The following is a 15,083-nucleotide window of genomic DNA, read 5'->3' on the forward strand; positions in this document are numbered from 1 at the left end:
GTTGTAAGTGGTTTTCTTCTGCTCCATGAAGTCATAGCTGAACAGGGAGTGGCAGCTGCCCTGGTGTTCTTTGGCAGTATTTCTTGGATGTTTCCAGCTTGCTGAACTCCAAAAGGTGTTCAAAGGAACAAAGGAAATGTTCTGCTGAGGGTACAAACACTAACAGAGGCATGCACACTGGTTTTAAATGGTGAAATATCCAGCTCCTATGAAGAGCAATTTATTCCACCACCCACTCTCAAAAGAGGAAAAAAAAAAGAAAAATACACAAATTATTTTTTTAATCTACAGGAGCTATATTTAACAATTCATTATGACAAACAGCTTTGCCACTACTGGCTGTTATTGGGATTGACTTTTCATTTTCCAGCATGGTGTCCTAGCCCAGTAAGGACTTATACTTTGAGAAATTCAAAGGCGGTATGAATAGGTTCAAAGTATGGAGAAATGTAGGTAAATGAAGTTGTTCTCTGTTTTCTTTCTATTGACATTAAATCAGAAATTACTTGTGGAAAGACAATAGAGGACAAGGCTGGTATCACTGGCTGATAGAGATGACAGGCAAAAGCAGCAGTAGAAGTATCTGTTATCCCTGTCACTGTGTTCCTTGACAAGTGTTTGTTTCTGAGCCAGCAAACAGAGAGTCAACTGAAGGAATTAACTTGGAAAAGAGGCCAGGGCAAGAACAGTGTGGGTACTGATAGGTAATGGACAACTTCTGGATGCAAGAGAGTGACAGAATGGGTAGGACTGGTAGAGACCACAGCAGGTCATCTGGGCCAACCTCACTTTTCAAGCAGGGTTATCCCAGAGTACAGGATTGCATCCAGATGGTTCTTGAATGTCCCCAAAGGCTCCACAACTTTTCTGGTCAATCTCTTTTGGTGCCCAGTCACCGCACAGTAAAGAAGTTCTTCCCCCATATTCAGATGGAACTTCTTGTGCATCAGTGTCTGTCCTTTTTGCTCAGCACTACTGAGAAGAGCCTGATCCACCCTCTTGACACCCTCCCTTCAGATACTGATAGACATTCATGAGGTCCCCTCTCAGTCATCTCTTCTCAAGGCTGAACAGCCCCAGCTCCCTCAGCCTTCCATTGTCAGTGATATGCACCAGACCCCTCATCATCTCTGTAGCCTCTGCTGCCCCACCCCAGGAGCTCCATGTCTCTTGTCCTGAGGAGCCCAGAACTGGACACAGCACTCCAGGTGAGGCCTCACCACAGCTGAGTACAGGGGAGGGATCACCTCCCTTCACCTGCTGGCAATGCTCCTCCTAATGCCCCCCAGGCTCCCATTGGATTTCTTGGCCACCAGGACACGCTGCTGGCTCATGGACAGCTTGTTGTCCACCAGGACCCCCAGGTCCTTCTCGGCAGAGCTGCTCCCCAGCAGGTCAGCCCCAGGCTGTGCTGGTGCCTGGGCTTGTTCCTCCCCAGGTGCAGGACCCTGCTCTTGCCTTTGCTGAATTTCAGATGGCTCTTCTTTGTCGATCTCACCAACCTGCTGAGGTCTTTCTGAAAGCATGCACAGCACTCTGGGGTATCAACTACTGTGCCCAGCTTTGTGTCCTCTGAATTTGCTGAGCAGGAATCTGCCCCTTCATCCAAGTCAGGGATGAGTAATTTAAACAGTACAGCATTGAACCTTGAGGGACAGCACTAGGGACAGGCCTCCACCTAGACCCTGTGCCACTGATTTTGACCCTCTGGGATCTGTTGTTCAGCCAGTTCTCAATCCACCTCACTGTCCATTCATGCAGCCCGCATCCCTGAGTTTGTCTATGAGGGTGTTGTTAAGAGACTGTTGAAATCCTTACTGACATCAAGTAGAGAATACCCACTGCTCTCCCCTTACCCTTACATGCTTACTTTAGCAAACCCATGGTAACTATGTTATCCATGTGGACAGAGATGGTCTCCAGTTTGAGGCACTCCATTGCTGTTCCAGGAACGGGAGGTGAGGCTGAGTAATGGGCAAGAGCTGGAAGTAATTTATGTGGGATGAAGCCAGTAACTGGGATGCTAAGGATGTAGGTGTACTGGTGATAAGAGTAAGAATGAATTCAGGAGGATGAAGGAAATAGCATTGGACAATAAAGTGCGCTGAGATTGGTCAAAATTAACAAGAAATGTATTAGGGTACCTTAAAAAATAGAGGCAAGCTTACTTATACCTTAGTTATCTCTTTATCACAATGGCAGATTTTTTTCTACAAGATAAACACTGTTAATTATTTTAGTGTGTTACATAGATTTAATAAATATTAGTTTCTTATTAGGGATAATGGTCTCCTGCCTTCTCTAAAATAGGCTTTCTGGAAAGGATTCAAACAAAGGAAAAGCTACGTTGACAGATTAAAGGTGCTTCAAGGCAATGTTGCTGCTATTGTTAAGGTAAGAATGCCCAGTGTGTTTTGGGGGCCAAGTATGTTTTATCCCTTGATGCAGTCCTTCACCACCTGGGAATCAGATTTAGGAGCACAGGCCGGAGGTTTTCCAGAAATTTGCATGGCATTGAAAGTTTTTTAATTGATAGCTTAAGCAAACTGCTTCTTGAAATCTTCATGTTTGACTTCCAACTGGCTTTGCAGAACTTAAGGGGCTCTTGAAAGAGATTTCCTTACATTTCTCTTTCCAAAGCTAAACTAGAAAACATTTGGGATGACAGTGTAGTATTTCCCTAAAAGCTGTCAAATCTGTCTCTCTGAAAAGCACTCACTTTTCTAAGATGCTAATGGGACCGTTATGTCACGATTGGATTGTAGATCACAGATGGAATATTGTTATAGGATCTCCTGGTTTTGAGGGAGACTGGTTTAGAATTGAGACCTGAAACCTCAAGGTAGAAATTATTTTCAAAGATAATGTTACGCACAGATGGAAAAAACTTTAACTCAGCTTGATTTAGTGGTTTAGTGGGAACCCCTTTATCTGGTCACTGGCCAGTAGGAGCCTGGTGGTACAGTCATCTGTGGCCCTCAGCACATGAGAACAGCATGCCTGCAGAAGCAGACATTCAAAAGTAAATTTAAAACATACACACAAAAGTTTGTGCAGGGTCCCTTAACTTTTTATAAAATTTTATTTAATTTTCAGATTCAGTCATGGGTCAAAATGTGGCTAGCGAGGAGAGCTTACAGGAAACGCCTACAATACTTCAAGGATCATGTAAGTGATTTTTCTCCGTTTAGAACATGAAGCACTGAAGTATGGTAGTATGACTGCAGGAGCAGTTTTGGAAAACAGGAAAGAGAGTGCAAATTTTGCTGTATGTTTCTGAGCAGAAGTGTGTCACAACTAATTCTTTTGCCTAATCTTGATCCTGTTCAGAATGACCAAATTGTGAAGATACAAGCATTTCTTAGAGCAAACAAGGCCAGGGAGGACTACAGAACACTAAGTAAGTAGTAACAGTTGAATGTTGTGCGTTTGGGGAAAAGTATGTTACTGTGTTCAGTCAGGAGTTTTTATAAGTTTCACATGAGATTTCTCAGTTTCTAATTTAACTTCAAAAATGGGTGCAAGTGTTTGTAACACATTGTTCTACAGCTGGAACTATTTTGCACAGCTGTACTTTTAAAGTGTGCCAAAAATACGGTTAACTGGCATAAACTTCAAACTTTTCTGCATGTGATCCATTTCCTGAGGGCTTATGGGGAGTTCAGTATTACATCAACTAACACGCCTGTTTTCTTCACTTACAGTTGGTGCTGAAAATCCACCCTTGACCGTTCTGCGCAAATTTGCCTACCTCTTGGACCAAAGTGACTTAGACTTCCAAGAAGAATTGGAAGTAACAAGATTAAGGGAAGAAGTGGTTACAAAAATTCGATCCAATCAGCAGCTGGAGAAGGATTTGAACTTAATGGATATAAAGATTGGATTGCTGGTGAAAAACAGAATCACTCTTCAGGTCAGCAGGCCCTGTTCAGGCTCCCTTGGTAGCATGCACTGAGCACTTCCCATGTTGAAGGAATTCAGGGTTACACGATCACAGCTGAAGCTGGAAGGGATCTCTGGGGGTCATCTGGTCTAAACCCACTACACAAGCAGGGACACCCAGAACAGATTACCCAGGACCATGTCCAGATGGTTGATTATCTCCAGCAATGGAGACTCCACAATCTGAGCAACCTGTGCTAGTGCTCAGTCACCCTCAATTAGTCAAAATACTCCTGGTAAATTAAGCACTATCTTTGTATGTTTCTACCTTGTGCTAGACGTTGTTCTGTTGTCCTGAGTTGTACATCACTGTGTTTTACTAGCTGTGGACAATAGTAATTACTTGGCAGATTTAAAATATTTTACCACTTTTCTGTGCTAGAATTGAGTAGACTTTTGATTCTATTGAACAGCTTGTTCAATGCTCATTAATCATAAATTTAGTCTGTCTAGGAGATCAGGTGTCATACAATCATCTTAGCAAGACACAGTGGTGAAAGATAAAGATGTAAAAAATTGGGTAGTGAATAGACCAGCAAAATTTACAAAGTTGCTAATTAATGCACTTCAAGTAATAGTGCTTTAACGTGGTTGGGAAAAATTCCATTTTTCCAATTTTCCAATCTGCCTGTTTTGTGAATATATAATCCAGATATTTTTATCATCTTTCTGCAGGATGTGGTACTGCACAGTAAGAAACTTAACAAAAAGAGCAAAAGCCAACTGGAGGAGATGGTTATGGTTGACAAACAGGGCATCAAAGGTTTGAGTAAGGAGAGAAGAAAAAAACTGGAGGCTTATCAACACTTGTTCTACCTTCTACAGGTAAGTTTTAATGCAAAAATTAACATGACAGCAAACTTTTGAAGAAAAACTAGGAATATATCGTACTGCTTTTTGTTTTGATGATTGTAGTAGTGATTATGAAAATACTTTGAAATAACATGTAAACTGCAGCAGGCACTACCATCAATTTTTTATACTTTCTGTAACTGAGAGAATATTTATTGTTTTTAAAGTGTGCAGCAAATATGACTGGTTTTTGTTTGAGTATACTTTAGTCTATACTGAACATTTCTGTCTGAGGAGAAATGTTTGCCTCCATACAGTCCATGTAAATTACTGTCACTAGCAGCATAAATTATATGCGGTGGAAGGGAGTGGTCTACAATGCCGTTCACAGAATGTGATGTATCTGTTCTCGTGCTTTTTTGATCTCATCTCACTGACAATTTTCTAGAAGAATTTTAGATCCTCCCAGGGCAGATGCCCTCCAAAGTAGGCATGAAATATTCAAAGTTTTCTTGGTAGATAGCTATTGTCATATGGTAAATTCTGTCATCAGATACATAGACTACATATCAGAGTACATATGAAATACATATGAAATCCTTAATGGAGCTTCTCACAGATCGTGTGGTATTCTATGTTTCTTATGTACTAGGATATGGAGAAAAGTAAAACCTGTGTGGAAAAGTGACATATATTGGAGTGGACATAACTGCTTTAGGCATGAGCAAATGTAGAGAGCCCCCCTCCAGGTGGGGGGAATTTGTTCTGGGCAGCCATATGCAAATAATTTTTTTTGCTTTGTAGACTAATCCCACGTATCTGGCAAAGCTGATTTTCCAGATGCCACAAAACAAATCAACAAAGTTTATGGATACAGTCATCTTCACGCTATACAACTATGCCTCCAATCAACGGGAAGAATATCTGCTTCTCAAACTTTTCAAAACTGCTCTAGAAGAGGAAATAAAGTATGTGCCATCACAGAAAATATTTACTTAGTTTGTGTTTTAGATAGCTCAATGAATGATTAGTGCTTAAAGGAAACTGGTGGTTAATCTTTAAACTACCATAAAATTACATATATAATTTTATTACAAGATACCTTTGTTTTCTGGGTGTTACTCTTAAACTCAAGTGATTGCTCATTCAGGAAAAAAATAATCTTTCTATGGCAGACCATACTCCTTCATGAAAAAACGGCCTGCAAAAAGGTGCTAGGACTTCTTGGTTTGTGCTTGAGTATGTAAGGGTGGAGAAAGTATTCTTTCTTTATGTAATCTTATGTTCTGTAAATGAAGATTGGTAGCTTATTCTGAAATAAGGAGATATTATTTTATTATTTTAATAGATAATGGCTGAACAGGTATTTGGAGCTGAATCAGGTAAAAATTAGCTGCTATGGACTATGCTGTATTCCAGGACATTACTATAACACATGCAGAATTCAGATGGTAGCCTCTATATATCACCTTGTCTTATATAAAAGCCTTAAGAAATTGACTATATGAAGAGGTTTCAACATAGAAATAGGGTACTTTTAAAATAGGGTTTGAAAAATATGGATAAACTGCATGTTTGAAAATATGGATAACTGCATCTTGTGCTGCTGCTCCAGCTCTAAGGTAGACCAGATTCAGGATATTGTCACTGGAAACCCCACCGTCATTAAGATGGTTGTCAGCTTCAATCGGAGTGCTCGGGGACAGAACACCCTGCGCCAGCTCCTGGCCCCGGTGGTGAAGGAAATCATGGAGGACAAGACTCTCATAATCAACACTAGTCCTGTGGATGTTTACAAGGCATGGGTAAACCAGCTAGAAATGCAGACTGGCGAGGCCAGGTGAGTGAGGAAACTGGACATATTGTACCATACACGTGAGGAAACCCTCAGTTCTGCTTTCCTATTCTTTCTCTGACAAACTGTATTGTACTTGTGTCCCCTCTCAATCTTCCTTCAGCAGAGAGATTTTGGGGAGAGATATTTGACAAAGAGGTGCTTTAACTTCTTCTGAACAACGAAAGGATCACTTTCATGGGCATGACCTTTCAAAGTCAATTACATAATCTTTATAAGTATAATAGATTATGCCATGAAACTTAGTCCTTTTCTCAAGTTTTTTACTAACAGCATGTCAGTAGTGTCCCAGGCTTTTGATGAGCTATGCTGGGATGGGGATGTGGAGATGCATGCTTTATATTTTTATTCTGTTTTTGTTATTAAGGGAAGGTACATGATAACATGTGCACCTCCAACTAAGCAAATTACTTACCTCCAAAAAGAGGAAGCCAAAGCATTTAGACTTTTAGTAACAAAACCCAGCTTCAGTTGTATTTTTCAGACTTTTGATCACTGATGGCCCTTATGAAGAAAAAAAATATTTTATTCTCAAATGTATTTACCTGGTTTAATGTTTGTTTTTGCTTTGTAGCAAACTGCCATACGATGTGACCACAGAACAAGCATTGACACACACAGAAGTGGTGAATAAACTGGAATCATCTATTCAGAGTTTGCGTGCAGTAACTGACAAAGTTCTCACATCCATATTTTCTTCTCTCAATATGATGCCGTAAGTGCTCAGTTGGGACCCTCCAAGTGGCAGTTCATGTATAGTTCACTTGAACCTCTGTGGTGGAGACCCTTTATAATCCTTTCCATGCTTTCAAAGGCTTGTATACTGCCTCTCAAAAAAGTTGCCCAGCAGAGGGAGTGCTTTCTCTGCCTCTGCCCTGCTTTAGCAGCCCAGCAAACCTCTCCCTGTACTTGAAACATTTTGTTTTTTTCCGCTATCAACTTGTTCTTATGTTTCAAGGGAGTGCGCAAAAAGCCAGTAACTTAAGCTGACTAGAATGATTGGTTTGTGTTTTCATTTAAGTCTTTTCATCCAAGCCTTTTCCAATATTTTGCCTTTTTATCTGTTCTACATATAGTTATGGAATGAGATACATAGCCAAAGTTCTGAAGAGCTCACTCCATGAGAAATTCCCGGATGCAACAGAAGATGAACTATTAAAGGTAGACTTCTTAGGGCAAATTGCAAACAGCTTGTTGCTTTAATGCCAAAGTGGATTTTTATTAACACTAAATATTCTATGGAACTGGGAAAGCAGCATTTATTGAAGGAATTTGGTATTTCTTACTGAGTTTCAAAGGGGCTGAGGAAGAGGAGAAGGGAATTCTGTTGCCACAATCTAGGTATGTTAATCTGGGTGCTCAGCAATTCTTAGGGAAGAGGGTACTCAACCTGTTTTGGATAGCAACTGTACTTAAAAGGTTAGAGTTTATCTTAATCATCCTGGAACTTGGGTTGGTAGTAAGGTCCTTGTCATCACCAGTCCTTTCATTGAGAACACTGTAGTGCTTTTCCATTTCCCCCCCCTATCTAAAGTTGTTAATGTGTTAAGAAATTGTAACTTAAATCCAATCAGGAAGGTCTCTAAAAGAAAAGTTCGAGTAGATTATACTACACTTGCATCACATTACACTTAAGATGCTTGTAAAAGTTGTAGAAAGGGAATTTGTACCAACTGAAAAATAAAGTGTGAGTGATACGTATGGTACTGGCACAGTTGCTGTTGTTACCCTACCACAGCCATGGTGTCTCTTCAGAGGACTTAGTGGAATTGCTCTATAAGCCTTCCAAACAGCTGAGAGACTGACAACCCTGTCAAATTAGGACTATTTTGCACTTCAATAAAGACCCTTTTATTGGTGTTTAACTACATGGTTCTAAAAGTACAAGGTTTTCATTTTAACAGAACTTCCCTATTATTCTTCACTGTCCATCACTCCAGCAATATGGATTAAAAAATTGCTCAACACATTAAAAAACTTAGATAGCAAATGGAGTACCCACTTGAAAGCCTTTAAATGTGTAAGTTGGAAGTTCTACAGGTGCATACACATACACACATGCTAAAGCAAATTGCAGAAAGCAAAGTCCTGCCTGATTCTGAGACCAGGAATTCTTTGCAGTTGCCAGCTTCAAAAGCTACTGTTACAGAAACTGCAATTTGGGAAATCTGTTCTCTACAATTCTAGGACTGCATTGCAGTCCAGTGTCTTTGAGGAATAATGGGTCCCCTTATCAACAAGTACATTAAATGCTGCCAGTATCTGCAGCACTTTGGATAATGAGCCTTGGGAGCAGAACCTTGCAAAATTTAGAAGAGTTGTGTCTATATTTAAATCCATGCCTTGCATTAGCTGAACTACAGCCAGTATCAAATTGAGATGTGGTTGTAAAAGTCCCTCATTGATGTTCACAGAGGTGTTGCAGGAGTATCATGTAAAAGATCACAGGTTCTTCCACTTAACTCCACAGGTAATGTGTGTCTTAAGGATTCTTCTAGCACCAGTTCCTATAGTTTAATTTAGAAGTACAAACGATTGGTCATGTTTTGTAAGGTGTCATTATTGTACACAGAGAGAAGATCGCCTAACTTTTTTCTGTTTCCTTAGATTGTTGGCAACCTTCTGTACTATCGCTACATGAACCCTGCCATAGTTGCTCCTGATGGCTTTGATATAATTGATATAACAGCTGGGGGCCAGATACACCCTGACCAGAGGAGGAACCTAGGCTGTGTGGCAAAAGTCCTCCAGCATGCTGCTTCTAACAAACTCTTTGAAGGAGAAAGCGAGCATCTGTCATCTATGAACACTTACCTCTCACAGACCTACCAGAAGTTCAGGTATGCAGAGCCCTCACACACACCTACAGAGTAAGAGCTTTCCTCTAGGATGAGTAAGGAAGGTGGACTCCTTGTTGATAGGAACTTCCTGTTCATGGTTAAAAATGTTAATTGATGGCAAAGAGAAATGCTCACTGACAAGGAAACTGGAGCAGGAGTAACAGGTTGTATTTTAGCTTGTGCATTAATTTGAGATCATCTCTGCTGTCTTGGTTGCAGTTCCTTACTGCAAGCACAGACTGAGAACAGGCTGAGGTAACTCATTATCCAGCAGAATCAGTGTCTGCTTTGAACATTTTGTCTGAGGAAGGAAAAAATATTTGTCAGGAAAAAGTTGCAGGGTTTGTTTTTATTCTGTCATCTTTGCCGACAGATTCTGTAGATATTATTCTTTTATCTTGCAGTCATGGGAAACTGCATGTTTTCCTACATTCTGGGACACAAGTTCTTTGGGGTTATTGCCCATTTTGGAGGGCGATTAATATCACTTTGTGGTATTGCTGGGTTTTGCAACAAACTTGCGCTCAGAATTTCTGTCTTTAGTGTCTGCCCTTCATCAAAGCCAATGCACTATATTCATATAATGGGTTTCCTTAAGAGATGTCAACCATGGACAGAGAGATCATTCAATTTAGTAATTTCAATAAATTATTCAGGACATAACAGAACCATGAAGAAGCTATAAGGCAGAAAGTGTTATAGCTAGAATAACAAATGCTAATAGAAGAGTGCTACCTTAGTCAGACCTTGATTACTACAAAAGGAAAAATCCTCTCCTAATTAACCTGATTTAAATGTCTGTATGCCTGTGCTCTGTACTTCAACTAAGCACTTCTTAGATGGCAATGGTGGCTGCCTTTAGCTGCCTGTTCCCCTTTGGAACAATATTAGCAATGTTAGCTATGCTAACATTGCTAAAAAGCTAAATATGCTAAAATGCATATGCTAAAATCATATGCTAAGAGCTATTAAGCCTGCCTAGATCTTTTACTTGGCGTTTATCAACTTGTGCAGAAATTTGTCCACGCCCTTCCTAAGTCTTTGAGGTCATCTGCCTCCACAACTCCTCATGTAGCAATATTTAGAAGTTTGCTACCTTTTGGTAGCAAATTAAAATGAAAGTTTTCCTGCTGTTTTATTGCATACCCTACTGGCCGTTATTTTTTGGACTTCACCAACACTTCAACCACATTCTTCATTTTTACCTCTCAGGATTCTTATATTTATAAGTAATACTACATTTTTCTCTCATTTTGAGCAGCTCATTTTCTACCTGACAGCAATGTAAACATTTGTGGGACAAATGGAAATTTTGTATATCCATTTCAATCAATTCCTTCTCAGGACGCCTCATACTGCAAAGTGCCTTCATAAAATAAAAGAGAAATCTTTTTAAAACTTTCAGGGCGTTAAATAGATATTTCTCTAAGTTCTTAAAATTTACGAAGTTTTAACTCCTTGTTTAATAAGGAGAGGGGAAAAACCCAACCCTTTTAAAACAGCCTTCCACCAGCTACCCAGGAAAGAGAGCACTTCATTCCTATTGGCATGGTGACTTCAAGAGGCTCCTTGAAACATTGAGGTAGATTGCAGGTTATAAGAGAAACATAATGCATGTCAAAGACTTGACTGTGGCTTTTTTATACAGGCGAAATAAAGTGAATTTTTAAGGGACAATTATTGAAGCCTTTCTCATTTTCTCTTAGGAATTTTTTTCAAGCAGCATGTGATGTTCCTGAACCGGAGGAGAAGTTCAATATTGATGAATACTCTGATATGGTGACCCTTAGCAAGCCTGTCATATATATCTCCATTGAAGAAATTATCAATACCCATTCAGTAAGTCAATGAAAACAGACCACTCAACGGACTATAGCAAACAAATTATCACATATTTACATCTAACACTCTCTGGGGAAAGCTTAGTTTTCATTCTTACTTTTGAAGTAATTTCTTCATCTCTGAAATGTTCTAAAGCCGAGTATTAGATTTTTTTTCCTAGGCAAAATGCAAATGCTGCTTTCTTGCAAAAGGATCATCTTGAATAATTAGTATGTAATATTTTCTGATGAGGGGAAAGAACAATTATGTTCTAGTCTCATGTGACAGTTCTAACTTTAAAACAATTTTCTGTTCTGGGTAAGAAAGTGAAAGCAATTTGAAGGAGAGCCTTTGGAAACAGAAATTGTATATTGTGGCTCTGGCATTCTGTCACATGACTTCTTGGAAGCAGATGCAAACGTCTGATTTAGAAAAACTGATGCTGTGGTATCGTGCCTGTTCTTACTGTGGGTAAAGAATAGAATAACTGCAGTCTGAAGTATGACTTAATAGGGTGTAGGTTAAATGTTTACCACAAGTTCCTTCTAGAACAGGGATATTACTACCTGTTTCTTGTCTTGCAATGTCCCCTGTGTGTCCTCCCCACCCAAATCAAGAAAAAACCCCACAACCACATTCCCCCATCAAAAGAAAGCCCACAAACACCACAAAGAATCTCAAATACTGCCAGATACACTATGGAAAAGGTAGAATTCACAGTAGGCCACGCTATAAGTCGGTTTTATTCAAGTGAACTAAATCTGCTAAAAACAAAACTTCTGTTTTGTCCTTGTGCCTGTTCTTTTAATTTTTGAAGTGATAAACCTATGCCTGTAATGACCAGAAGTTATATGTGAACATTAATCCTGATCAAATACTCCTTTTAATGAGTCTAATGACTGACATAACATGTCTATTAGGTGCAGTGGGTGCTGCAGAGCTGGTTCCTCACATAGAAAATATAGTCCTCTCTGAAAAGTATCACTGATGTTGTTGTAAGCTACTGGAATGGATATACAGAAAATTTTATGGATCACCAACACTGTCTTTATTCCTTTGTGTGTCAAGGATGCAGCACCAAAATGCTCTATTTGGGATTATTCTGTGATGATCAGGACTTTGTTAGTCCTAATTGCAAATCTTCTCCTCAGCCATGATATTTAGCACCACAGAGACAATTGCTGGAGGAGCAAGACAAGCTGTTTTACAGCATGGGCAACTCTCAACTCTAGCCCAGAATCCAGGGTGCTTCCTGGCCTTGGGAAGGTTCTCCATATTCTTGATCGTGCTAGGTCTGCGTTTTTCAACATTTAGTTTCCAGATTTATTTTCAAGTATAATGATATCAGGAAAGCTTTTGGATAATGATTTCATTCACATTTGTTTATAGCTGCTTTTGGAACACCAGGATGCCATTGCCCCTGAGACTAATGACCTGCTGAATGAATTGCTGGAAGGTCTGGGACCTGTTCCTGATATAGAATCTTTCCTTGGTATGCTGTTTTTTATCTTTACGGGTAACTTCATTCTAGGGGCAGAAATAAACAGAGGCTTGACTTAAATACTCTTGTGTCTCTCAGAGCAATACCTCCTGCTTCTCTGTTTAATACAGAATTCTTTCCCAAACACTTATTGTAACATTGCACCTTAAAATTGAACCTTTTTCTAGCTGCAATACTCACTCTAAAAATTAATGTGTGATTCAGTATCCAAACATCAGTAATATTTCGAATGATCCAGTTGTGCAGATAGGAAACAAGTGGGTTATTTTTTTTAACAACCCAATCTTAAGATTTGCTAGTGTTGGGTCGAAACTTTGAAGAAGTATATAGAGAATTCTAAAACCAGCCATTTTTTCTTTTGATACTTAATTAGCCAAATAAAAATCACTTTTTAAAAATAATGCAAATTTATTCGAGAGTAATGCATGTGACTGATACTTAATTTGCATTTGTTGTAGAAAACTGTTTAGAAAGTAGCTAGGAGTCATGGATAACACCAACATTCAAGTGAAAAGCCTGTCAACATAGCTGCTACTCTTCTGTTTCTTCATTATCACTGCATGTTAGGATAAAGGATGTTATATAGTTGGTATTATTCTTTGAGAAGATGACATTGAAAGTCTTTTGCATATCAGGAGCCTGAAAAGCAAAGATTGGTGTAATTTCCAAAATATTGTAGGCTTATAAATAGCTAAGTTATGGTTTTGATTACTCAATGTCCAAAAAAAGACTGCTTCTAAGTGGAAGGAATAGAGGTGCTATATAATAAGCTTAATATTTCTGATTACCTACAATAATGCACCTAGGTACTTGTTTGCTTCATATACTGGATCATGGGAAAACTGGAAAACTTGGAGTAAAATATGTTTCCTTTTAGGGGAAGGAGCTGTTGATCCCAATGACCCCAACAGGGAAAGCACACTGAATCAACTTGCAAAAACAGAGATTTCACTGTCTCTAACAAGCAAATATGAGTTACGAGAAGGTGAAGATCAGGATCTCAAAAGTCTGATGATAAAGTAAGTTTTGCTCAAACATTCAGATCCCAGCAATGCTGTTTGTTTGTTTTTAAACATTGCTTTTTAAGCATTTGCCCTGCTTAAGTGCATTTCTGAGGTGCTGAGTGCATTCAGTTTTCAAAAGCCAGTTTGTATTCAGTGCCACTCAAACTTTTCAAAAAATCAGAAGAACTGTCAGTTTTTCCAGAAAAATAAACATATTGCCATCTGTGTTTTGGAGCATGACTGCATCATTATCTAACCTAGGAAGTGCTTTTTCATGAGGCTGTAAAAGCACTCTGTTTTAAAATGCCACAGCCTTGGGAAAGCAGAGATGAAAAGCACTCTAGACTTACAAGGGTCAGACAGTATTACCATGTCCTTTCCTCCTCTTCAAATATAAACACTTCCCTGATATACTGTCATTAGCCATTTGAAAAGAATGCAACTGTTACTTCGGCAGGAATAGTGCATGCTGCATGCTTTTATTCAGGAAAGAAAATTATGTTTATTCTGTGTGGTGAACAAATTAAAAAATGACTACAGAGATACTCTGGAATACAAGGCTACTTTATAGTAAATATTAATTTTATAACAGCACTTAGTTCCACATTATTGTCACCCATCTTTTGAAGTTATTTCAAGCTATCCAGAAAAGGGATTGGCCTACTCAAGATCCTAGTACCACCTGAGTAAGGAGGAGAGGATGCTCCTCTCCTCTATTAGTGTGCTTATACGTACTCCACATGTGTGAAGGCAGAAGTTCACATTAAAGGGAAAGGTAGCACCAATAAGTAGGTGGGCAATAACTAGGAGGGCAGACATGGGCTGTAGTTAAAATCTGATCTATTAAGCTGTTTGGGGTTTTTTTAATCAGAAATAAGTATTCTGGAGTTGTTTGATGATGTGAAGTTTTACTTCTGAAGAAGCAGCTGTACCTAGGTAGACTATCACTTTAAACCATTAGGTTTTGTCACAGAAATTTTGACTGTATTTAGACATTTGCCTTGGAAATTTAAGCTGCATCTTTAATTTTCTGTTAATTGTTAAGAATAATGAGCTATTTCAGTAATTCTGTCCTCTAAGTTAATAGAATTCTGTAGCAGGATATTCTTGGAAGTATTATGTACAAATAGGCAGCAGGAATGAGATAAATTCTTACCAAGAAAAGAACTGGTTAACATATCAGGGTGTAGCAGCTTCCCTTTTTAGCAAGGAATTGCGTCTCGTCTGTTGTCACTAGAGAAATATCTGTCTTTAAGTGGTTTGCATAAATGCACTGCATCAAATGTAAAATTCCTTAAAAGTTCAGCAGTTCTGAGTGCATTTCCACT

General features: G+C 39.1%; 1 protein-coding gene across 4 annotated transcripts in view; it reads left to right on the plus strand.

The window, feature by feature from the left end:
* Positions 1 to 15,083, plus strand: part of IQGAP2 (IQ motif containing GTPase activating protein 2) — a 124,403-nt gene that overhangs the window by 102,671 nt on the left and 6,649 nt on the right. For all 4 annotated transcript variants that reach the window (XM_014888344.2, XM_014888504.2, XM_014888672.2 and 1 more), the window contains 13 exons: positions 2,311 to 2,394; positions 3,097 to 3,168; positions 3,331 to 3,400; positions 3,705 to 3,913; positions 4,618 to 4,767; positions 5,539 to 5,702; positions 6,350 to 6,574; positions 7,164 to 7,304; positions 7,666 to 7,750; positions 9,197 to 9,429; positions 11,136 to 11,268; positions 12,640 to 12,742; positions 13,629 to 13,770. In XM_014888344.2, the coding sequence (XP_014743830.2) occupies positions 2,311 to 2,394; positions 3,097 to 3,168; positions 3,331 to 3,400; positions 3,705 to 3,913; positions 4,618 to 4,767; positions 5,539 to 5,702; positions 6,350 to 6,574; positions 7,164 to 7,304; positions 7,666 to 7,750; positions 9,197 to 9,429; positions 11,136 to 11,268; positions 12,640 to 12,742; positions 13,629 to 13,770 (1,811 nt within the window). The remainder of the gene's footprint in view (positions 1 to 2,310; positions 2,395 to 3,096; positions 3,169 to 3,330; positions 3,401 to 3,704; positions 3,914 to 4,617; positions 4,768 to 5,538; positions 5,703 to 6,349; positions 6,575 to 7,163; positions 7,305 to 7,665; positions 7,751 to 9,196; positions 9,430 to 11,135; positions 11,269 to 12,639; positions 12,743 to 13,628; positions 13,771 to 15,083) is intronic.

This window comes from Sturnus vulgaris, chromosome Z (genome assembly GCF_052056855.1).
Source record: "Sturnus vulgaris isolate bStuVul1 chromosome Z, bStuVul1.hap1, whole genome shotgun sequence".
NCBI lineage: Eukaryota > Metazoa > Chordata > Aves > Passeriformes > Sturnidae > Sturnus > Sturnus vulgaris.